General features: G+C 41.9%; 2 protein-coding genes and 1 long non-coding RNA gene across 6 annotated transcripts; 1 reads left to right on the top strand and 2 right to left on the bottom strand.

Moving 5' to 3' along the window:
• Positions 1-153: 153 nt before the first annotated feature.
• Positions 154-4589, bottom strand: LOC136430885 (heat shock protein beta-6-like). Its single transcript, XM_066421955.1, has 3 exons — positions 4320-4589; positions 1519-1662; positions 154-1292 (listed from the first exon to the last, which is right to left on the bottom strand). The coding sequence occupies exons 1-3, from the start codon at positions 4520-4522 to the stop codon at positions 1115-1117; spliced, it is 525 nt and encodes a 174-aa protein (XP_066278052.1). The 5' UTR covers positions 4523-4589; the 3' UTR covers positions 154-1114.
• A 5229-nt stretch (positions 4590-9818) lies between these two features.
• On the bottom strand, positions 9819-26100 carry LOC136430879 (ciliary-associated calcium-binding coiled-coil protein 1-like). Of its 4 annotated transcripts, none has more exons than XM_066421947.1 (9): positions 25979-26100; positions 16140-16209; positions 14871-14912; positions 13076-13182; positions 12457-12626; positions 12031-12175; positions 11615-11687; positions 11256-11375; positions 9819-10670 (listed from the first exon to the last, which is right to left on the bottom strand). In XM_066421947.1, the coding sequence occupies exons 2-9, from the start codon at positions 16155-16157 to the stop codon at positions 10449-10451; spliced, it is 897 nt and encodes a 298-aa protein (XP_066278044.1). In that variant the 5' UTR covers positions 16158-16209; positions 25979-26100; the 3' UTR covers positions 9819-10448. The 4 variants fall into 4 exon arrangements, with proteins under 4 accessions (XP_066278044.1, XP_066278043.1, XP_066278041.1 ...); XM_066421946.1 differs by lacking the exon at positions 25979-26100 and adding an exon at positions 16873-17082; XM_066421944.1 differs by lacking the exon at positions 25979-26100 and adding an exon at positions 14148-14284 and having other exon boundaries at positions 16140-16208.
• Positions 15330-16592, top strand: LOC136430883 (uncharacterized). Its single transcript, XR_010754944.1, has 2 exons — positions 15330-15442; positions 16179-16592. It is a non-coding gene; the product is annotated as an uncharacterized lncRNA (long non-coding RNA).
• Positions 26101-26376: the final 276 nt, after the last annotated feature.

Here is a 26376-nt window from a genome sequence, read left to right as displayed (position 1 = left end):
TTTGCGCACTTTTCTGTTTTCTTAGTTTTCAGAATTCGCTTCCTTACGTCAGCTGCACTGATGAAGGTAGCTGACAAGTTGCTGAAACTTGGTAACTGGGAAAATTTTGCTTTTGTTGAAAGAACTTAAATGAAGCATAGAAGAAGACATCAGTGACAATCCATAAGTATATTTGTACTTCATTCATGTGAATGCATACATTGAGTATTGTACAATCATAATGGCCGTTGTATATGACCGCACACTAGTACAACATATTAAATATGTTGGCCATTACAGCACTATTTAAAGTCTTATACAACAGGTGGTTATAGAGAGGGCATCATGTAAACACCACATTATCCATAAAAAGGCATCTTATCCATATGTACATTTCTTATAACCATGTTTGTAAGAATCAGTTTACTGTTAAAACACACAGGTACATACGTCTATCTTGTTTTGCCACCATATGATATTTTGTACCACACTTATAAAATGCGTGCCAATTTATATGCAGAAGCTTTTCCGTCTGTTTCGTTTCAAACACCATTTCCCCCATCCAAAGTATTCTTGTCCTGACATGCTTAGGCAATAGATTGCAGTCTTGGCACTGTCTCTCCAAATGCTTAGATATAACCTCCTTGATAGAACAGAGTACTCCATGCATACTCTGGCGATACAGTTGCAAATAAACACATTGATATTGTTTTTCTTACTGTCTGCAAAAATATATATACTCCTCCAACTTGGGCAAATTCGAAAAAAAATAGATGACCCTTTACGATTATGGTACCTACAACTTGCTCCCTTTTCTGTCGATTTAGGAAAGTTTATTCCTGGTTAGCACATCTATGATCTTTCCAGGATGTGCTCTCCACCACCTTTCAGGAGAACGACGCTGTGACTGGTTTATCACTTTCAACGTAAACTAGTACATCTATGACATGATCGGAAAACCTTTAATAACCGCCTTACGAGTCAATAGTGTAAAAGTTTGATGGTATGAACATAAGATGTTTACACGTTCAGTGGCATACAATTACGTGTGTTATCGTTGCACGTTACCAAATGAAGCTGTCGTGTTAACTACTTTCCGTGTATCTTCAACAACAGCGTTGCAGAAAACGGCCATTCACGTGTTGAAGCCAATGGTGGTTTTTGTTTTGGTCCTCCCGCTCGGCTTGACCAGGGTGGGAGGAGGCGGGGCCTGCACGGGCACCTGTTCGGCAGACTGCACCGTCAGGACGCCCTCCGGCGTCATGTAGGACGAGATGGTCTCGTAGTCCACGAGAGAGGGGATGACGTACTCTCTGTAGAACAAAAGAAACATCGTACAACTATGGTCTTCATTATGTAAAGGATCGTCCTCGTTGTTGTTAATTAATATAAGTTGTTCAACGCTGGAATCTCAATGTGTATGTCAAGTCATACAGATACGTATCAAGATATCTATCAGCGATACGAAGTGAGATGGTTATGATGATGAATAAGATACTGATCTTATTTAAAGTTTTAGTATTTCAAACATAGTCTCACCGTGAGAATTCCTTGGTGACCTTACGGCCGGTGACCTCCAATGTCTCCTCCCTCTTGGCATGAATGATGAGCTTCTTCCCGTCAATGGTCTTCACTGTGATCTGCTCGGGCGCATAATCCTTCATGTCTAACTCCACGTAAAACCTGCGAAAAGCGGGAATAAAAGAACTTAAATGGTTAAGTAACGTGGGGGGAAACTTATAAAGCTGCATTATTTACTTTTATCGTTACCTGTAACCTCCATTAACATTAATCCGCCGGGTTACATAAACCCGACGCTTTGCAAAACAGTGCCATGGGTTTGAGGGATCTCTAGTGCAGCACCCCCCGGGTATGCACAGTTTAGATATACAGGTCCTGGAGTGCATTATACTTGGGTTGGAGATCTGTATCGACGTATCTTTTCAGGGTGGCGGAATTATGTACCCAGGTGGAATTGTGTTAGTAGATGTTCCTTGCTCTGTTTTTTGTTCATCGTAATTGGCATACCTCCAACTGACAAGTTGCCATCAAGTTAGATATATGAGTTACCGCTATCGTTTGAATTATTCATTTGATGACTTAATGCGCTTCCTTTCCCATGCAACTTTCCTTTTCTGGATATGAATTATTGAATGTTTGAAGAAGTGAAAGTTCCTGATACATAATAGTAGACGCTTGGCTTTTCTTTCTGATCCTATGACGTACTTTGGGCGTATCTCACAGAGAGGTCTGCACATGTGTGTCTCCATATATGCAGCAAAGAGAGGTTGAATGCGTCAATGTATAACTCAATATCGCCGTAGTCTTCAGATTCTTATCATAGTCGCTTTAGACTAGCCTATTTTCAGTGACTTTATCTCTCAATGATATGTGAGATCTATGATGAAAATAACCATCAAAGCCCTTGATCAGGCTAGTATCGTACTTCGACCGCTAACGGTCCCATATTTGCGTGGCCCATATATTCTGCCTCAGTGACTTCCATCATTTCCAGATGACAACGTACTTAAGTCATTAAGATTGATGCTCAGATTTTTTCATGTGGTGCTTTTAAATTCTTTATCTTATCTTTACTTATCTTTACGCCTGTTCGTGATAGCCTACAGCATGTCCGCGAATGGCGTCATTCCGGTAGTTTGTTGCCTTTTTTTTAATATACCGATTTATAAAATCTACCTTTTCAGGCTGTCATAGATTATGTACACCTAAATGATATCCCAGCTGCTACCTTAGTATTTTAGTACCTTCTGTAGTCCAAGTTTGGTCGGACGATGTAAAATCACCGAATGCAAGGGATTCGAAGAGTTGGACAATAGAACGTAATGTTATAACGCGTACGTACAAACCCAGTCGACTCCTCTTATCATTCCCGCCTAACGACAAATAACTAGTATAATGTCGTGGGGAATTGTGATTGACGAAGTATTCTATATTGTGTTCATGTCTCATCGTCTTCCCTTTTCCATATGTCATCCTGCATGGTGAATATACCTTTGTGTATTTGGGGTACACTCAGCATTGGAATTCGGGATAACTCAAACATTCTAATGACGTGTTACCAACTTAAGCCCCAATATTTCATCCGTCCATGCCTGCCATTGCTGATGTTCTCTATGGAAGCACTGGCGGTTGTTTTCCTCTCCCACGACATGTGATAGAGCACTATTTATGGGCACCGGCTCGTGGGGGATGCGTGCCAGGTTGTCCCCAAGGTGAACCAGGTCAGAGAGTAGACCACCCGCTCGCCTCAACAATTCTACATGGGGTTCACTTGGACTAGCGGGGCTCTAGCTCGACATTACTCGGGAATATCTATCATTAGATTGGCATGTTATGCTGAATTTGGAGAGTGTTGAAGTACATATATATCGTTCCTCTATATCACATTTTCTTAGTGGACGCTAGATCTAAAACTGATACCAGTTTAAAGTTACATTTCTCATTTTCATAATATCTACAACAATAGCGAATAGTTAATCAAAGCGAAGTTGTCATGCTCTCACTCAGTTGTCTCTTTGCTACAAGGAACCGGCGGTCTACCCGGCCATGAGTTACGGAACGTTTTTAGATGGTTCGAACGCCTGCTCTGCTGCTGTAACCCCGGCGAGGTATGTCATGGGTCAGAGAGGTCTCACATGCCATCATCAAGGAAGGCCACATGTCACTTTTTATTAACATTACCCGGCACGTCAAAAGGGAGTATAGCAGTCGACACCATTAGAACCCTTCCCTCTTTTGTTGTTCTTCTTCAAAGTCAGTCCGTATCTAAACATGAACATCATTAAGCACTATTGCCGAGAAAAACGCGGTGAAGAACATTTATATGACTAACCATGCATTTGTCACTTTTTGGCCGTTGAACAACTGGGTGAAAAAAACGCCAACCATTTGACATCTTTGTCAGGCGTCGATAGTTTTTGCCTCGAGGAGATTGTCATGTAACTATATATCCGCTAACTCATTAACATTTTACGAGTAGAAACGCACTGATAACAACACGTGACGTGTGGATTCCAACGTCCATGCTGAGAGTATTTGTATGACTGCCAACATCGATGACAGCTGTGCACCAACACCTTCACAACTGTACATTGCGACTTAACAAGTCATCAAGTTCAACAACGGTTGACTGGATATGTTTAGAGTGATGTCTTCTTAGTTCAACATTTTGTATTTACCTTAGTCAGTAGCTTCATGACAAAGCGACGAAGGCTCAAATTGGTTCAAAAACCAGTTTCATCGGCCCCGAATTGCACCAAACGTACATTGAGTAAAGTGAATGTTGCAATGATAAGGAATATATATACAGCAGTGTTTACCTGTCTTGTCCGATACTGGGCGCTGTAGAAGGTGCGGGGAACTGGAACAGACTCCGGGGACTCTTGGACATGGAGTCCCAGGCCTTGTCGTCGTTGGCACCGAGGAACTGCTTCTCCCACGCACCCTGCCCGAAGTGTTGCTCGAAGAAGGCCCTGGGAGATAGAACGTCCGGGCCCGGACTAACGTGGATGATTTTCTCCATCTTCTAGCTGGAGCGACGGCAAAAGTCTGACGTACTAGATCTTATAGAGGCAGTTAAAATGCTGATGTGTCACCTCTCACAATCTTCTGCGCTGGCCGATTCGTGGATGTCGGACTAAATGTCGTGGTGAGTCCAGTGAATACCTGCTCTATGCTGACAGCTCTAGTACTGCAGTCCCGTATGCGTGAGGACGGCTGACGTTTATACCACCCGTGATTACAGTATGACTGAACAGGTGCAGGAGGCGGCTTAAACCTCTTAGTGGGTCAGAAATACTCCCCGACCAGTTCTTGCCGGAAGGATGGACCGAGCGCCAAGATAAGATGCTCGTCTGACGAGAAGCTGCTGGCGCGATGGTCTGTCTGGTCTGGTAGAAGTCTATCGGGAGAGTGAGTTGAGACAGAATGTGGGGCCCGTTTCTAGTATGTTCTGGGTGTCGCCCGCTGTGCTCACCCTAGATGGAGTGTTAATCCGTCCACAACAAATACCGAGTGCGCCAGGATGACACGGGACCGCTTTTATACGAAGGAAACTGGATCTGACCAGAGCTATCTATCGGCTGGCATTACGCACATGAGTAGCAGGGCACCGACTCTGGGGGTTCAAAAAGGGTGGGGCTATTTCGCAACATCAATATGATGGACATGTCATTACGTCGATATGAAAGTCAAACCTTTCAACGGAGCTGCACGAAAAAGGTATCAGATGAGATGCTTTAAATGAGTGTCGAATGTCGAGTTCTTTCTTTGCGCAGCTTTAGTCTTAAAACGATCCAAATATAAAATATAATATAAAATCAATCAATCAAAACACCTCTTAATACATTTTTGGATTGTTAACGTTACTTATCTGTTAGGTACTTCTCGTCTGATAGTGTCCGGTCATTCTAACATTCCATAAGAATTGATTCATACCTAATCTAAATCACTACTCAGATTCTACATCAACCGCGTACACATTCTATAACATATTATCAAACACTTTTCGATTCTTTTGCAGTCTACCATTGCCATAAACAAGGGAAATGAAGCAAACGAAGTAAAGACTGATCAGAGGTACAACATGTAACGTTACACCCCGAATGACGGCAGTGGTTCAGGCCGGCATGATCTGAGGGTGCGCCGTTCCCGGACCCTGTAATGGCCGATCACCCGTGGAATGATAATAAGGATTCCTGGAATTTCACAAACATCCACCGATTGTCTTCTCACGTGACCCCATACGTTGCACTTATCCAGAAGGATATCTCACAAAATTAATTCATACAAGGATATGTCACCGGAATAAACCTCAGTTAAAGCGGTCTATTCAACACTGGCCTTTTGGGGATTTCGCTTTTATGGTGTTCGGCATTGACATCTGCTGGCGTGCTGACGTGATGTTGCGTGTGAAGCGGATCCTCATGACTCAGGCCTGCGTCAGCGCACTATACAGGACGCCTGGGACAAGGTCTCACATCATTCATATGTAGTCATCTCATAATTTGTAGCGGTCTGGTTCTCAAAATCATGTGCTATTGGGACGTTGGACAGCTATCAGTAGTTTTCCATTAACAGATTATATAGCCAGCTAAAATTACGGACAGCAAAAGCTTGTTCAACAACATGTATTATGAAAATAATCCTCAGCCCATTCGGCAAAAGGCATTGTCATGAAGAGATTTGGGGCGAGGATATTGATGATGGGATGAGTCCGAAGAACATTAAAACACCATGGCCAGGAGATTGTTATCAAAAGTGAATGGAACAACTTATTCCGAGATGCTCACTTGTCTTTGAATTGAATAGAGACTGACGATGACGGAACACCGGAAACACAGTCCATTCACATGTCCTCGGCCTGCTTTTAGAAAACCCAAAATATTAATGTCAACAATGATTAAGTCATTTCTCAACATACAATACAAAACGATGACTGAACTGATTGATGACAGAGATTAGCCGCGCCAGTTGCGCAGCACGTGACATTGAATCTATGTGAAATGATTCCAAATTCTTCGTTGATCGTGTTCCTTCATGTGCACAACCCCCTAGCTTTCCACGAAAGAGGAACAAAACATTTCATTAAATAATGCAAAAATCAAGACAACTTCTTTCGAAATGTTGATCACAGAAAATGAGGACAGCTTTCGTTCGTCCGCAACTTCTGAGAGGGACACTGATTACCACACCTGCTCTTCTTCCGAATTTTTGGCAAGTTGGTTTACCTTTTAACGTTAATTAACTTTCAAGGCCATGGAATGTGATATCTTAACGTAGCTCCGTTAAGCTTTCTACAACTAAATTTAGCAGTGTACGTTTTATGGAGGTTATATTGCCACGTAAGCTTTGGTTCATCGACACTCGAGGTAACCCCTGTATATCGGAGCGCTGAGAGCTACAGGCTAAGGCTGCCTAAAGAGTCAATGACAGTAAATGACCGATACAAGGTAACGCAATTGTAAATAAAAATATTTCTGCTGAGAAAGCTAGCTGTGTGAAGGGCAGGACAGGCAGGTTTATGTCCCTGTGCATCAGGTCATTTTTCATGGCCGAATTATGATTGACGAGAACATTCCCCTCTCCCAGTTGTCAGTCTGAAAACAGGACAAGGACATGGAGTCGTTTGGCAAATGCAACATAATCAACAACGAAACTTAAAAGGCTATAGCCATACGGCCAATCATCCATTGCTTAACATTCTTTGTTAATGAGCGAGACCGACAATCAGTCCCTTCATCACCCACCCTCTTATTTCACTCTGTTGTTTGACTTCCGCGTTACTCCCAGATAAGTGTCTTTGGTCACCCGTAAAAGCATTACATGGATACACGATTGAAAAGTCCAAGTCAAATGTGACGGGCAGTGCAGGCAACTCTGTTCCTCAGGTCATCCGTCATGACCGAGTTATGATTTATGAGGACATTCCCCTCTCACAGTTGCCAGTCTGAAAACAGAACAAGGACATGGAGTTGTTTGGTAAAGGTCACACGAATCAACAACACGAGAACAAAATTTCATTTTCAGGCACTGTGCCAACCATCACTCATTTTACTCCAGTATTTTCCCCACGCGTTACTGGTTTACTCCCAGACAAACATATATGTCTGTTTATCTGTTCACCTGTAGTGTGAACTGACGATTGACAAGTCCAAGTCAAACTTGTCTATCTTGCCACTATACGGTAGTCCCGCCGGGGTACATGATGTCTCAGGCTTATACAGTAGAATCCGCTTTACTGCACACCTCATTTGCCAGCGTATTTGGTGCAATTATCCGGCTGGTGCAATTATGCGAAATTGCCCTGCTGGACCGGTAGTACATTGTATCATACAGGAGGTGAATAGTTTATAAACCTCGGTGTGTTGTATGAACTTGTTAGTACGCATTTAGATGTTAGAAAGCTTTGGTTATACAGGTACAGTGCGGTAACACCGTAAGTTCCACCTCTTGTTAGGGCCACGTTTATGTATTAAAACAGTAAATTTAAAATTCTCCGAGGAAAGACATCTCAGGACACCGTGAGTGAAATCAGAAAGCGCCAGAGAGGCCCCTGTCATGTTTGTACAGATTAGACTGTGTACATCGGTAGTGAATTATTGTACAATGGACTGTACTACGTATCCAGTGGGTAGATATGGTTGAGACGCCGGTCTTTTATTATTGCAGCAGTATATGTGAATATAGCGCTGCCGCGAACCTAAAACCTCCGACAACACCACATGCAAATCCCCGCGAACTTAAAACGCATCTCTGGCAGGCGTGCGTTTCTTTATGGTCACGACACGTCCAGTGACCCGCCCAGGACCTCCCATGCGATCGCTATCAACGTGATTGTCAATGGAGACCACCTTCTTTTGTTAGTGAAAACAATTTTCGACATATTGGCGGTATTGTGCCTCTACATAGGCACTTATCGGCTCATTTGTACCGCGTATGGCGATTTTTAGCGCACCTTTTAGTTAACTTGTCGAGGATTTTTGAAAAATTTTGGTGCAGTTATCCGGCATTGGTGACAATGCGCCGTGCAGATATGCGGGGTCACTAACAATGCAATGAATGGGAACCGGTTTGGGATTCGATGCAGTTAAATGGAAGGTGCGTCTATCCGATGTGCAATTAAGTGGCTTCTATTGTACGTAGTTCGCGGCACCAACCGTGCTTTTTTTTTCAATGCGACAAAACGGCTGTGTGTCTGTAACGTAAAAGAGCTCCGATGTCACCGGCCTGCTCTCGCACGTTATTTTACTCGATCGCCGTTCACCTTACCCTGGTATCGGTTAACGATGACAACGTTACCCTCGGAACGCCGAAACTTTAAAACCACCGTCACCCGAAGAGGCCATCGCAACCGAGCCAAAAGGCCGTACATCTGAAAACTGTTGATGAATGTTAGACGCCAAATAACAGTTACTCAAGCAACTGGATAGAATTACAAAATTTTATCCAGTTGCTTGAGTAACCGTCATTTGACGTAGACTGTAAGCTCCGGACATTTGATTAACGGAGTAGTCCCTGCCCCACACCCCCTCTCTGCATTGACTTCTGCAACCCATTCTGAGAATACTGATTCACTCTTCCGAAAATAATTCACCCTTGCACATCCTGATGACTAATAACTGACACCTAATTCGCTCGTAGACGGGGAGCTATATTAACCTTTAGAACACTATGTAAACCAAAACGATACTGGCGCACTGGTTGGTTAAAGTGCTGAATGTTAAAGACAGGCAACAGATATGCCTGGTATGACAAGAATCATTATCTACATAAGGAGTGAAATCTTTCATTGTCGAGGAAGTCATGGGAAAAAAGGATGAACTCTCCCTTGTGGCATTTAAAGACAACTAATCTCTACCTGGATGTTTGGAGTGACATCCATCACTCCTCTTCAGTGTCACTAGAATGAACTGGCAGTACTGATCCCATGAGATGTAACTGGAAAACCCGGTTGAGCATGTAACTAACTAACTTGTAATTATGGTATGTAAATGTCACTTATATGTAAATCATATTAAGATAGTTCCTATGGTGATAGTCATCAGTAGATGCGTGCAATACTGGGCAGAGTCGTCATCAGATGATACATTTATACAGTTGACAATAATCCTCAATCATTTGTGGCATTTCAAACATAAAAGGTGGTTGATGGAGGGTGTGTCAATCGCGAATGCCAGAATCTACAAGTGGCAGCATCTTTAGATAAATCTGAACAGCTGTCCACACATAACATCATAAAACACATTTTAAACATTTCAACTACTCAGAGACGAGTATCCCCAAATAGACATTGCAACACAGAATGTAGGACACGTGGGTATTTTTCTGTTCTGTAATTAGGTTTGGGGTCTATATTTGACCCAATGACCTTCTCTCTGGATTGAAAATAAGTCTGTGGTATTTACAAAATATTGTTGCACACACCAGTGCATGTACACATCAAACCATTTAGGTAATATTGTTCCTAACATTGTGTACAACAAGCTACATCATCTAAGTAGGAGTACTTAAGAAATGAAGATAAACCAAGGAAAAAAAAGAAAATATCTGATTGTAATTACCTCTTAGAACATATGAATAACAATATTTCAGAATGGCTTCAATGTAAAAGGCACATTCACAGCAAATGTTATGGGTGAGAGAAATTAAACAAATTGCCTGTTTGAACGAGTCAGTTAAACATACACCCAGGAATGTGTAGAGGATCAACTTATGAGTCTTAGAAATATCGATACATCTTTTGAAAGAATTCAAAATCACAAAACATAATTGTCTGTTTGAAATACAAAAATATTCAGCAAGTCTGTTGAATTTCATTGCAAGACACTCACCAGGTCATGTCAAACAGCCACATGCACAAATAAATTGCCATAAACAATATGTGGCCACTTTACTGAGTATAAACATCTTAAAAACTATGTACATATGTTGCAAAATCTTTTTACAAGTTACTCAGCAATTTTTTGCATCTTGCTAATTTTAGCCAAGTACTGCGCTTCCCTTTCCTTTAATTTTGCCCCTACATCGGCTGACAGTGAACCTAGCATCTCATTCACAACAGAACTGATGACCTCCTTGAGTTCATCTGTAGTGACTCCTTCCAAGATGTCTTCCACCTCCTCCTCAGTGAACACCTTTTCCTCCTCACCTGAGGGGGCCTCTTTCTCCTCCTGGGTAGAAAAAAACTTGGTCAGGCTCAATTTTCCTTCCTATCATGGTTTTCTATTGCTGGTTTTGCTTCACTTTGGTTTCTATTGACTCTGCTCACCCTCTATATTGGCTATCATAATGGTGCTTTCCAAACTTCCAAACTGTTTGGCAGCAAGGTACTTTTCAATTTAGTGACTGTGCAGACAGTGAGGGTAGTAACAGTGGACTGTGTGGTGACACGATACCATGACATAATGATATAAAATGCTAGCCCTCACACCCCCCTCCACACATTTAGAAAAAAAACTGTGATCAGGGCATTGGTGAGCTCAGAAACCACACAGTTAGGTGTTAAACAGTTGTGCCATTGATATAAAACTTGGCATCACACTTTTCACCTTCATAGATGCTCACAAGATGATTTTCTAACTGCATTCCAACTGAAATTCACAGTGCAAATCAATGTATTTTTTCTGAGACTAAACCTTTACAAAAATACAAAATAATGGATACATATACGGTTTCAAATCATTTGAATATGTTTTTCCTCTTACTAATTCACATTACCACTACACACTGAAAAACAGAAAAAAAGAGTTCCAAACCTCCTTCTCCGGTGGCGGTGGAGGAGGTGCGACATGCTCCAGGTAAACTGCCTCCCGCATCCCCTCGTCCAGGGGGGGTGGGAATGGAATGTCTGCAGGGGGGGCCACCTCGACAGACAGCTGCAAATACAGATTCTGAAGTATTTCCATGACCCTTCTGAAACTTTTTTTTAATTAGACTGGAGTTTTTCACAGACACTGTCACTTGGCATGGTGAAGTTGGAGGGAAAATTTATGATGAGTTATTCTTGTGATAATTTTCTGTTCAGTTAGAATTACATAGAATTTACTTAAAATTCCACTTCTCCAAAAAGGTGTAGATGATGATGATTATGAATAAAGAAATAATTCTTACTGACCTCAGTACCAATCACCATCTCATCTTGTTCCAAACTGAACATGTACTGGTACAACTTGTAGTGTTGGAACAGGCTGGGAATAAAACAACATAAGTCAGTAAGTATGATAGTCATTAGAAATAATTTTGTGTCCCTTAGTTTGCTTTTGATTTTCACTTTATGTAACAGTCTATCCAGAGCTTGAGGTAATCTAGAGACACTATATATAAACAACATATATGAACTACAGTAGTTATACTAAACACTACATTTGTTTAGGTTTTGGCCATACAGCTGCCCAGAGGGAATAAGATGAAGCGAGAGAGTCACAGAATATCAGGACATGAGGCTGAGCTTCCTACATTATTTAGCCATGTGTTGTAAGTGACAACAGGAACCTGCCAACATGTGTTCCAGCAATTACATTTCTTCCTTACCTCTTTGTGATGTAGTCTGTCAGGAGTTTGGCCTGGTCTGTGTTGAAGAAGTCCAGGCCTCCGGTCACTTCTGGGTTCTCATGTCCAATCCCAACCAACATCTTCTTAAGCTCCTTAAGGTTGTCCACAAGGGACATTTGCTTTTCTGCAAGTGGATGATATTTTGTTAAAGAGATAATATCATGATGACAAAGGAAAAATGACAGCAGTTGGGTCACACTTGTAACTTTTAACTAAAAGGTTTGATGGAAAGGAGAGCCTAACAAAAGAAAAAAAATACAGAGATGGGGGAAAAAAGACAAATAAGAAGCAAAAGATTGTCATGAGAAAATACCTACTAGTATTTCAGAAATGTGCACCATTACGTATATATCTGTAGTGCATACCCATAGTGTGTACATGTAGTCTCACATAAATTGTACAGACCTCTGATATTCTCCAGTAGGATGCTGAGAGCTGTGATGAAGCCAGAGATCTGCTGTAGCGTGAAGCTCTGCTCCTTTGCCCACCACAAACCAGCCACATAGTAGTCCAGAACAGCCGCATCCTGAAGGTTGACTGCATGGTCCTTCAGGTTCAACAAGTCAGCCATTTTCCTATCAGAAAATAATCAACAGGGAAGTTGAACATTAGTTATAAGTTTATGTACATGTATGTAGCCGAGAATCAAACACAGGCATTGAAGAGGTTCTGACGCACTGAGTTACTCTCAAGACTGCCCCGGTCTCTTGGCTGGGTAGTGCTTTATTCACACTAAAAGTTTCTAATCAATAGGCAACGAGTGATCCAGCAGTGTGGTGACAATTAAGTAACCCGGATATCCCCATAAATACATAGTAAAGAAGGAAATACTTCAATCTACTTCATGAGTGTACATTGACAATATGTAATAAGTCAGAAATTATTTCATAATACAGTTAACGGCTTCAAAGACTTTGTTGTCTGAATTCAAATATTTGATAAAAAACCCTCAGTCTAAGTGGTAAGGTTAACGTTACATCTAACAAGTCCTCGAGCATCATCTAATACGGAGTTTGAGACTCACAGATGCACCTGGTCTACGTTCAGCTCCAGCAGCGTCCTGACTTGAGAGATGTGCAGCACTTTCCATGCCAGAGAACCTTCCTTCTCATTAGCTATCGCCTCTTCATCCTACAGGACAGATTCATGGTACAGCAGGATATTCTGTTTGCACCTTGTTGGTTTGTGACTAGCTTAACATTTACGTTACACTTATATCAGTCCCTGAAATACACAGGCTCAAGTGAAAAAATGACAATGAAAATGTTGTTACTGTTAATTTGGTATGCTGCTAATTTGACACATAAGGCCACAGCAAGTAATTTTTATGGATGACATCAGCGCGCTCATTAATTTTCGCCTGATTTCGAAATAAAAAACAAGAAATTTCATTGCCCTCCGACGGTGGTCAACATGCCAAAAATGGGCAAATATGTCGTAAACGTTGACAGCCTAAGGTGTTTCATTGCATATGAATACCCAGTGTGGTTCCTGCCCATGATGGTAGAATAACAAGCTGTTTTCTGCATTTGTTCTAGCAAGGACATTATACAAATAATGGGAGGGAGGGTCTAGTTAATTGAGCTGTATACACAAGGTGTTTCATCACATATGAATACCCAGTGTAGTTGCGTCAGATGATGGTACAACAAGCTCTTTTTTGCATTTGTTGTAGTTAGTCTATTGAGTGGATACACATCTACAAGGACATGTTTACTGTTGAATCAAGGAGGTTTTATATTTATTATGAAACCTCATTGGTTGAATACAGCAATAAAAGACCTGTTTGTCACGATATCATATTTCGTGGCCTCAATTCTTGTTTAACAAGATTTATGATCTCAAAATTTGAAAATATAGGAATCTTGTTTTTTTTTGCCCGCCTTGTTTTTTTTTCGCCCTATCTCATTAATTTTGGAGTCTGCGGAGGATGTCATCCATAAAATTTACTTGCTGTGGCCTAATGGAATAGTTGGCAGGAACATTTTGAGGTAAACTAAACAAAAATCCAACAGGTGTCAGAGAGCGCGCGATGAATTCTAACATCTGTAATATTGCCTGCATCACAATACGTAAGGAAATGATACACTATTTACGGTTAGGAGCTTGTCGACCACGTCGTTGTAAGTTATTCCTGTCTTGGAGCGGGTCAGAAATGCTGCGGCTATGTTCGTTTTGGTCTTTTTCCCACCGTGATGCCCTGATGTTTTCGTCGCCATTTTGGTTTCTAAGACTGCACCACATCAAGACGTAATGAAGTAACTTGCTATCACCTTTTACCATAGGTATGTGTTTAAAGTCAAGTCTTTCTCGCTTGTAAAATTCACATTATTAAGTAACATGGAAAATGATGGTTATGGCTGCATTTGTAGTGAAATATATAGTTATTTCCACGTCTGTGCATTAGTGTTTACAGGCGCTCCATCACTGACAACCTGTTTACTGAGTAGCAACGCCTCATTGCGATTTGCTTCTGCACGTCAGCAATCGTGAATTTCCTTGAAAGCGAAGGCGCAGTTTCGCGTCTTCTGTGATCTAGTATGGCTAGCTGTCGGGCGCTCTATATATCAGAATATTGCTCATGGCAGCATCTAAAAGAAAGTAACAAACAAAAGATAACAAACAAAAGAAGCCCGTATGCTAAGTTAAGTATCTTCTACGATAAATCATGTAACGCTTGTGCTGATAATAGTTAGCCGGCCTGGAGTCCAGCCTTCTTAGCTTAGTCCGCTCCCAACGTCCGCTCCCCGCGGAGCTAAATATATAAAAGTGACTAATAATAAAAGTAACCTTGTTACGTATAGATGAAGAAATATTACCTCATTGAGACTGGAGTGACTCTTTCTTGAGTCTTTGCTCGCCTGTATAAGGAAAAAAATCACCATAAGTATATGTAACGTTAACGTTATACACAAACTTGCAATTGTCTTGGAACAAATGTGAAACAACACGACCATATTTAATACTGTCACCAGCTGACCTTTTTTTTTATTTCACCTTACCTTCAATCCGCCTTTAGTTGCCATAACAAACTGTTAATTTCACAAACAAAAGGAATACGCTGACGACCAAGCTATGAGAGCCAATTATTTTACCAATCAACCGATGGACGGTCTGAAGAACGAATTCGAAGATAAGGAGAATGGCCATAAACAAACACTATATTTTTCGCTGTTGCTATGTGCGCCATAAGGAAGGCAGGTAACTTATTCTAGAACAGTTCCGTGAAAATTGGATTGTGGTGTCATTATAGGAACCCATAACTGTAACAACATTACCAAGTTTGTTGACACACTGACACTAACGCATAATGTTTGACCTTGCCAAGTAGACGCAGGAACTTCACTGACCAAGCGTGACAAAAGGCTAAAAGCAACACAGCTACAGGAAGGTTCGATTCTTAGATATAATGTTAGAATTGCAAATGTAAATATGCTGATATTCATAAGCACACACATAACCGTCGCAATAGGCTGTCATGACATGATCGATGACTTGCATTCAGAATACATGACATGTCAGACTGACCTTTACAATAGTGTACTTAACGATACTCACGGGAGCAAAATATTATGGTGTCATCGATCGATCTTTTGACTGTGATCTGGGTGACTGGCAGACTTTTTTGTCGAATTTATATTCTTTTGCTCCAAATTTACATAGTCACTAGCAAATTAGGTGAGAGGGTGAAACAATAAACTAAAGGTTGTTATTCATTAGGTGACACACGCAGACGACACTCCAAGTTTGCTACCAACGTTGATGGTCATTTAAGATTTATTTGGGACAGTATGTCATATTTGTGCACTTGTCATTCTTTTGGAAATAAAAGCTTGTAAATCCCAAATTGAAAAGCAGCGTAAAACCCCACAAGCAAAATAATGAATCCCTTCCTAATCATGTACGGACAATCGCAAGTATGCACAGTTTGGGCAAGGTTCACATACTTTGTACCTGCCCACAGACACGACCTGTAGCCATGCTGCTTGAGCATAGGTACGTCTCTGTGCACCTGTTCGTATTCTACCTAAGCCTACGGAATGTTCACGGCCATGCATACATACAAATGAGTTCTTTATCACACTCACCCTAGATTTACGTGACATGTTCCTTTGCCTTGGTTTCAGCGCTGTGAATGTGGCCTGGCATCAATCCGACCTGTACACACAAAGCAGACGGCTGAACAATACACTCTATATGCTGATCCAGTCCATTTACGTTACATGACGTTAGTGTTTACCGCCAAGCCTAAAACACTTGTCTGTTGGCTCAGCTACTCCATTGGATTACACAAGACTCTAGGTGTAAACTTTGCGTGATCTGAACAGTCATAACTTAAAATACGTAGAAACGATCGTGACCAAATGAGCATCCGATGAGGTGTATAAAAACGACCAAGTTCTTCCAACAGAACATAATCAGAAATGTTGTTGTGACCATGCCACCCCACATCGTAAACGGAATTTTATTATGTTGGCACACATATAACCATTAAACTGTATACATGTGTCGAAGTGAGTAAAATGTTTAGTACAGTCTGATTTGCTACATGTATCTACAAATGAATTGTTGGTCGCCCATTTTTCTGGTTCATTCTGCAGCCGTTCTACTATACAACAGTCAAATGTCAGGCCCTTGACCTGCTTCAGTGCTTGTTCGCTGAAGCACCAGTATACATTGCGTTTTCCGTCATTACCCTCTCAGCCCCTAATCTACACATAATCATCTGGTGGAAACATCATGACCAACATTTTATGTGGAAATCTAACATACACAAACCTCACTGTTGAATACAAAAATGCAGGTGGTCCGTACACTTACCTGAGTTCAAAATTCACTTGATCACGACCGCGTCCCTCCCCTCTCTTGCTCCCGTAACTGATTGAACCAATTTTACCATAAACTAATCCTCTTGTCTCCCTTTGTCGCTGCCTAAACAGTACTAGTATCTACTGCCCGTGTAGACTAAATCCAGCCCAAACGGTAAGTAACGACCGCGGATGGACGACGTGTTAGAACGGTATCAGATCCGGGTCCGTGTATTCACCGAAATTCGGGAAATACGCGAAATACACGAAATACACGTCCGAAATACACGAAATACACATGAAGATGGCTGAAATCTACCGAAATACAGTATGATTTGATGTGTTAACATCACAGGTTGCTATATGCCGTCTTCAAGATGATATACTTATAGCCCTGGCGACAAGAAAATGACAGAAAATACTTCGCGATCCCGGCCACGTCCGGTCGCCGCCATCTTTCTTACCATACACCATGATGTTTGTTTTTCAGTGGTGTCTTCTTATGTGTCATTTACACAAAAGGGGTGGTGAAATGTACCGACATACAGTATGATTTGATGAGCAAACATCACAGGTTGCTTTATTTCGGCATAAAATAATATTTTATGGTCCTGGTGACAAGAAAAGGACAGAAAATACTTCGCGACCCCGGCCGGCCGCCGCGTCATCTTTCTTACCAATTACGCCATGATGTTTGTTGGGTATCAGGACAACTCGGCCCCTAGGCCGGGACAACTCGTCACCTTACTTACTGAGCACGTAATATGTGTATGTTTGGAGAAGATTGGTAATGATATCGATCTAGAAGCCTCACTACTATAATTTTAACTTCTTTTTTTTTTTTTGCTCGGCAGGAATTCTATAGCGCCGGCGTACTTTGGGGTGCGCCAGCGGGGTCAATCGCCCGTGTCGCCCGCCGAGTCCGACCGAGTTGCCCCGCTAGTCTAAAGCGATACTAAAGACTACTGGCTTACATTACAATATGAAACTACACGACATTAAACTACAAGCATATAATAGACTACTTGGTCTTTGTGAACATGATTTGTCTCTAAATAAAGGTCGGTCACAAATCTCATGTTTGCCGACAAACAGTCGTGATTGAACCAACAACACAACCGACACTCGCGGTCCGATTCGTAGGCAAACAAAAAATCCAATACAGCGGTGTCCAACGTTCGTTCATGACTAAACAATCGTCAGAAACTTTCCCTGTATGTGATTTCCTGCTAACTACTGCCCATATGCCATTGTAGAAGCGATAATGTGCAACGGATTGCGCTAACTTTCTCTTCGGGCCATCGGGTAGCGTACATGTAGGAACAAATATGGCGGATCAAGCTATACCATCATCCTTTGCGCGGCAGGAAATACTGTAACCAGTTATGCCAAGGAGGTTATATCAATACCAGTGATCTCCAGCTATATGGTTGACAGCGAATTACACTTTTGTCATACTATTTGAATGAGAAACGTATGAAATTTAGCCCTGCAAATTTGGTACATCTCCAGCGATACTAGTACAGTAGTTGACAGCGAACTACACTTTTGTCATTCTATTTGAACCTTCTCATGTCGGTGTATGGAATATGAATATTTTTATTGGATAGAATAAAACAATAGAACAAAGTTATTCACAGTCAAGATCGCACTGCCAAATTCAATAAGGCCAGGGGCTCAATCAAAGCGACTTCGTGTCTTGTAAGACTTGTAGTAACGACAGGTTAGCTCTGTTGTGAGGATGGGAGGCGTGGTTAATTAACAGCACGCTTCGCGGAGGAATGCGCCAGGTTTCACTGAAAGACTTGTCACACGTAATAAACAATGTGTTGGAAATGTTGCTGTAGCTATGTGAGGAAGAGACCGTTGCGGTGTAGGATTGAAGAAGGGATACAAGTTATGAGAAAACACTGGCACGTAGCATTACGGTTTTTTTTCATGGCCACTTATTCTGTCCATTCAACAATCAGATCGCTGATATCATAATTTCAAATAAAATCGTCATTTCATCATATATTGAAAAAATATAGCGATAAACGTTTCAAATTATTTATATTTTCCACGGTAGTTTAAACCCGAATGTTGATATCAACAAAGTGTACTTTTTAATTGTAATCACCATTATGTATATGTTTATAGTTATATAATACCTTGGAAAAATCCTATGTTTGCGTTTTGTCAATAAGGTAATATATAACTATAACTAATCAAGATTAAAGTAAGAATCCGTCTACAACGGCGTCCGACCGTCGAAGTTCCATCTGTGTTTGCGTTCACAATGAACGTTCTTCCAACGACTGATCCACAGAATTAGAACACAAGGCATAGACAATCAAACTCAAACTTTGCACTTTATATAACGTTAACGTTGCGACAAGACAGAGGCCAGTGAATAAGATTTCCCCCGCAAGTTCTTATTGACAGGCTAAGCTAACTTGTCACAGTGTCAGTAAGATTTTCCCCGCTCTTGACATATACTAGTTAAAGCCTGTCAATAAGAACCTTAACCCTTGCCCTTATATAACCATAAACATGGTTCATAAATAACCTAGGAGGTTAAATATACAAGATAACGATAACATTTCCCCTGTGTTCACACGGGATGTTCCTGTGAATCACACAAAACCCGCATCCCTTCCAAACCCTGAAGATGATCCTGTAAAATGGAGACATTCCTTTAAATAAATGATTCATTCAGAAAAACGGATGTCAAAAAGGTAGCCAAAAGAAATTGGATATTGATGGATTTGAACTCACGATCTATAAACTCGCGATCTGTCGGCCTATCAGTTGAGCCAACATGATTAACTCGCTCGGCTCGGTCATTCCAAGGAGGCTATAACGTCCCAACACGTCAATTGGTAAGAAAGAGGACGCGGCGGCCGGCCGGGATCGCAAAGCATTTTCTGCGCAAAGTATTTTTGCTTCATGATGGTCGATATGCGATGGGATAGTGTTATCTAAACTTACTAAGGATAGAAATCAGAAAAAAAATTGATTTTGAATATATGACTTTCAGCGCCCTAATATTGCTTAGGTTGCCTTTAATTATTCGATGCCTAAATACAGCAGCCTGTGATGTTTGCTCATCAAATCGTACTGTATGTCGGTACATTTTACAACCATGTTTGGATACCATTAACAACAAACATACCATAATGCACCACAAGTTAGGAAATACGTAATACCAAGGAGGTTATATAACCTCCTTGGTAATACCTAAAGCTAATCTCCAAGCAGATCACACGGGCACGGCGGCAAAATAGATATTATAAGGGATGATATTGTCAAAGGGATGATATTTGCCAAGGAAGTTTGGTCGCGAGGGGGTTTCATTTGCGGGCAAATTATCAACTTTACCGTGGCCAATTATTACTTTTTTTGCCGAATTCTACGACCCATACGCTCGTAGGAAGGGCTGGTAAAGGTTTGAGAAGTTCCTGCCCACTTGTTCCGTAATGTGTGGGGCTTGTTATGTTTTCCTTTCGTCTGAATAAGTCATAGGCTGTTATCTCCCTATAATCTCCCTTGTTATCATCAATTTCGCCACTTCCTAGCTTTGCCACTTTCTTACATTTCTACACGTTTTTTTTTTCAGGTAAATTTACCGTGAGACTGGAAGAAAGGACCATTAGGCCTGTAGTAGAGACATTTACTGTGCAAGATGTTACTGTAATTACAACAGGAAGACGAGCAGTCTATCCCTGGTGGTCAAGAGACACCAGACATCTGTTACTGATTACTTGGTAATAAAGGGGATGGACATCTGTCCATCTATAGCAGTTCTCACCAGGCAAGCACTGAGTGAAGACGTCATTCCTTGCTCTCCTAGCTAGTGCCTTTACCTACTCAACACTGGTGGCATAGCGGTGGTTGCCGTTTTCGAACGGCCGAACCCGCCTCGACGCAAGCCTTGGCCAGCTACCATGCCGCCCGAGTCGCCCGGCAGCGAGACCAGCGGCTACCCAAGCAAGCTCCGCCCGCGCTGCGATGCTCTGCCTGCCATCGTGCCAGCAGCCCCGACTCGCCACGCTACCACGCCGTCCGTTTAGCCAGCCTGCTGCCGTACGACACAGACCCAGCTCGCCCGACGTGTCTCCATGCCGCCCTCTAACCAAGCCAGCCTGCCAGCCGACCACGTCTGCCATGTGCCCAGGCGTCCTGACTCCCTGCTCGCCGTCGCTGAGGCCAGAGCACGCCGCCGATGTCCTGATGCCACCCGCCGCCGACCACGTGCGCAAGACAGCGCTGTCCTGCCGACCACGCTGCCGTCTTCCTGACCCACCATGCCGACTTGATCGCGACCCAGCCCGACTACCCCTACGACGGAACCCGTCGCTGCCCATCCGTGATAACCAGCGTGCACGTGACCTTCTACCGTGAAAACTAGCCGAACTGTGAAAAAGTACTTCTCCGCGTATCCTGCCGGACCACTGAACTTTGTGCAACATCTCGAACTTTTGTGGTTTAATTGTAGCTAGGTACCATTATTGCACGATGTCTTGTATTCTTGTATGTTCGTGAGCCTACGGGTGACGGACCCGCCAGGTGGACTATTCGTAAGCCTACGGGAAACGGATCCACCTGGTGGACGCTATATTGTATTGTTTTGTATTGAGACTGCATGATGCCTTCCCTAGATAGAACTGATTTGCCTACGGGACGGTCTATGCTAGATGTGACATGATTGTGAGTTGATATTTGCCGACCACCCTGAAGCTGGGTAATGTCGGATACTGCGTTGACCATGCTGCGTTAACGTAGAACTTGCTCGTACTTGACTGCTATGTCAGTAGCGAAGCCTGTTTTTGCTTGTTTATGTTTGTTGTTTTATGTTCGTGCTTTGAAGTACCCAGACGCCTCTGTCTCTATCATCACAGCAGCAGCCCGTCTGTGAGGCTTTGTCATCATCCGGAAGAAGTCAATTACTTGTCACACCCCTGCCCGTTTATGGCATTGCAATGTTTACCTTACCATCTCTGTTTATATTATTGTATCTGACCTCTCCGTTTTAAACTGTCATACTTAGATCGTGCCTTCTGCTGATTACGAGTAATTTTAAAGAAGTGGGGACCACTTCTAAGTGTACGGGGGAGTATTGTAGTAGAGACATTTACTGTGCAAGATGTTACTGTAATTACAACAGGAAGACGAGCAGTCTATCCCTGGTGGTCAAGAGACACCAGACATCTGTTACTGATTACTTGGTAATAAAGGGGATGGACATCTGTCCATCTATAGCAGTTCTCACCAGGCAAGCACTGAGTGAAGACGTCATTCCTTGCTCTCCTAGCTAGTGCCTTTACCTACTCAACAGGCCTACTTAATATAATCTTTGTTCCAAATGCGTTCACGTTGAAATATGCGTTGTTGGGTTATCAAGCGTTTCTGTTTTTTTTTGTTATTAAACTTATTGTCAACTTTATATATTCGATATTTAACTTGTTGTCAACTTTCGTTCTTTTCTAACACCTCAGGTTCTGACGCGTTTTGTTTTGTTTGAAGTTTTGAACGAAGACATTTGTTTCGCCTACTTAAGTTAATACCGTACTAACCGTTACTAACAGAAGTCCAGTCACAGCAAACGTACATTAGCAAACATCAACAAATGTATTTACAATGCAAAATGTTAAGAAAGACATTTAGACCAAGAGCAAAAGCAAAATAAGTCACAAATCTATACACATGTATTACGTAAAATGGCAACAGCATGTTCTACAACAGCATTCATGGAAAGTACGCAAGTTACTTACAAATCGGGTATTTACATTTCTTGTTGAAGGTAAAGAAACCTAGTCAAAGTTATTTCAGAAATGGCACAATCCATTAAAATAATTATATTACGAAAAATGGCAACAACTATTTACAAATCGGGTCTTAACATTTCTTGTTGAAGGTAAAGAAACCTAGTCACAAAGTTATTTCAGAAATGGCACAATCCATGAAAAAATTATATTACGAAAAATGGCAACAACTATTTACAAATCGGGTCTTAACATTTCTTGTTGAAGGTAAAGAAACCTAGTCACAAAGTTATATCAGAAATGGCACAATCCATTAAAAACGTATATCACGAAAAATGGCAACAAATCGGTCTTTACATGGCAAAAAAGGTGACACCATGCAATAAAAGGCAAAGTGATAAATTGATTTCCTGCTAAAGTACAGAAAATCACCTTGATTGCTGACGCGCTATGAAAAGGTGTCAAGGTGTTAATCGGCTTGAAAATCACGTTGCATTTGTATGGCTTGCACACTTTCATACGTTAAGAGATGCGACGTACCAACATACGTCGGGCCAAATTTCATACGTTAGGCATTCAAATAGTATGACAGAAGTGTAGTTCGCTGTCAACCATATAGCTGGGGATCACTGGTTTAATAAGAGATGCGACGAACCGAATTTCGTACGTGGGGCCAAATTTCATACGTTTGGCATTCGAATAGTATGATATAAGTGTAGTTCGCTGTCAACTAGTATATAGCTGGAGATCACTGGTTAAGAGATGCGACGTACCAAATTCCATGCGTCGGGCCAAATTTCATACATTTGGCATTCGAATAGTATGATAAAAAGTGTTAGTTCGCTGTCAACCATATAGCTGGAGATCACTGGTTTAATATGCGACGTCACCAATTTTCATACGTTTGGCATTCAAATAGAATGACAAAAGTGTAGTTCGCTGTCAACTACTGTACTAGTATCGCTGGAGATGTACCAAATTTGCAGGGCTAAATTTCATACGTTTCTCATTCAAATAGTATGACAAAAGTGTAATTCGCTGTCAACCATATAGCTGGAGATCACTGGTATTGATATAACCTCCTTGGCATAACTGGTTACAGTATTTCCTGCCGCGCAAAGGATGATGGTATAGCTTGATCCGCCATATTTGTTCCTAAATGTACGCTACCCGAAGAGAAAGTTAGCGCAATCCGTTGCACATTATCGCTTCTACAATGGCATATGGGCAGTAGTTAGCAGGAAATCACATACAGGGAAAGTTTCTGACGATTGTTTAGTCATGAACGAACGTTGGACACCGCTGTATTGGATTTTTTGTTTGCCTACGAATCGGACCGCGAGTGTCGGTTGTGTTGTTGGTTCACGACTGTTTGTCGGCAAACATGAGATTTGTGACCGACCTTTATTTAGAGACAAATCATGTTCACAAAGACCAAGTAGTTTATTATATGCTTGTAGTTTAATGTCGTGTAGTTTCATATTGTAATGTAAGCCAGTAGTCTTTAGACGATCTTCTGGTTTGCTATGTGCAATGAGGAAGAAGATTCCAAAGGACCTACTCCTTAGACTATACATGACGTAAGGCCAAACCTCGAGTATGCAGACATTGTCTGGTCTGGTCTTACCAAACGCGACCAAAGGACTGTGGAATCTGTCCAATACCAGACTACCAGAATCATCAGTGGACACTTCGGGCTACCGTATCCTTCCTACGAAAGTCTCTACACCGAACTATCACTACCATCACTCCAGTACCGTCGCAAGTTCCACACAACTGTGACCCTCTACAGACTCTTGAATGGACGCTGCCCTCCACATCTCCAGAGTTTACTACCCCAAACACGTGCGCCTGATACCAACTCCCGCTATCCCCTAAGGAACAGTGAACACCTGACTACTCCAACGTGCAAAACTACCAGATCTCAGAGAACATTCATTAGTCGAGCGATCTCACTCTGGAACTCTCTTCCCAGTAATATCCGCACATCCCTCACTGTCAGCTCCTTCAAAAACAAACTCTGTACGTCACTCGGCAACAGATACTCTGTAAATAATTGACTGACCTACCACAAGTATTAGATGACATGTTGTATAATCTGCTAACCTACTAGTATGTAATATAAACCTAAGTTTTGGCTTGACATTGTTAACGATTTATATATAGCTTAGTCTTGTGCAATTTTTTTCCATATGCGCTTCAGTCCTGTGATGGTTTTTGCTAATTTTGTTTCTTCGATGTTATTTTACTTTGTGTTCTGTGTCCGCCGCTATGTGTGTGTTTGACGCATGCGCACCTTGTGAAAGTTTGTATTGAACTTTGAATATACTGTTACCAGGGCTAACCCTTTGTAATAGCCTTCGGCTAGTTGGGTAGTCCTGGCTGTACTTTCCTACAGTCAAATAAAATCAAATCAAATCAAATCGCTTTAGACTAGCGGGGCAACTCGGTCGGACTCGGCGGGCGACACGGGCGATTGACCCCGCTGGCGCACCCCAAAGTACGCCGGCGCTATAGAATTTCCTGCCGAGCAAAAAAAAAAAAGAAGTTAAAATTATAGTAGTGAGGCTTCTAGATCGATATCATTACCAATCTTCTCCAAACATACACATATTACGTGCTCAGTAAGTAAGGTGACGAGTTGTCCCGGCCTAGGGGCCGAGTTGTCCTGATACCCAACAAACATCATGGCGTATGGTAAGAAAGATGACGCGGCGGCCGGCCGGGGTCGCGAAGTATTTTCTGTCCTTTTCTTGTCACCAGGACCATAAATATATTATTTTATGCCGAAATAAAGCAACCTGTGATGTTTGCTCATCAAATCATACTGTATGTCGGTACATTTCACCACCCTTTTTGTGTAAATGACACATAAGAAGACACCACTGAAAAACAAACATCATGGTGTATGGTAAGAAAGATGGCGGCGACCGGACGTGGCCGGGATCGCGAAGTATTTTCTGTCATTTTCTTGTCGCCAGGGCTATAAATATATCATTTTAAGACGGCATATAGCAACCTGTGATGTTAACACATCAAATCATACTGTATTTCGGTAGATTTCAGCCATCTTCATGTGTATTTCGTGTATTTCGGACGTGTATTTCGTGTATTTCGCGTATTTCCCGTATTTCGGTGAATACACGGACCGTCAGATCCCACCTGCTCTGTGGAGCCCGGAGGGAAAAACAAGAATGCCTGTTGCCCCGGCAACGATCCCCAAACAATGCCCATCAAGTGAAAGGTAATCCCGGATATATCGCTCGTGTTTGTAGTATATTTGGGATTTATGTCTAAGTAGTTCTAGCTTATGTCTGTTAAAAGCACGTCTCTTACATGGAAGTTTATAAAAGTGTTAGAGACGAATTGTGTTACCTTGCACACCTGGTCAGGGGTCAAAGATGGCGCTGGATATCGTATGTCGTTGCGAAAGTTGACAGACAAGCGGCCGGAACAGACGACTGTTTCTCTCAGTCTCAGCATGAAAACAAAACAATGAGAAGCGTACGTCCGCGGTTCCAGACACGTGGGTTTCACGGATGGTACCAATATTGTTTTCTGACATTCTACATTCTTTTCACGATTCTCAAATACGTAAACTCTTCTTGTAATGGAGCACCGTAGGGGAAAATATTTATAAACAAACATTTGTATACCAATTTAGATCAATAATTTGTGCATTCTTGTCATCTTCAGCTTTGTTATTCTTTTAGCACCAGTTTTATCCACATTTCATCTCAAGGTTCAGTTTCCACCATTTTGTCTTCTCTTCA

The sequence above is a fragment of the Branchiostoma lanceolatum genome, chromosome 3 (genome assembly GCF_035083965.1).
Source record: "Branchiostoma lanceolatum isolate klBraLanc5 chromosome 3, klBraLanc5.hap2, whole genome shotgun sequence".
NCBI lineage: Eukaryota > Metazoa > Chordata > Leptocardii > Amphioxiformes > Branchiostomatidae > Branchiostoma > Branchiostoma lanceolatum.
Note: the sequence above shows the minus strand (reverse complement) of the source record. Positions and strands in the feature narration are given on the sequence as shown.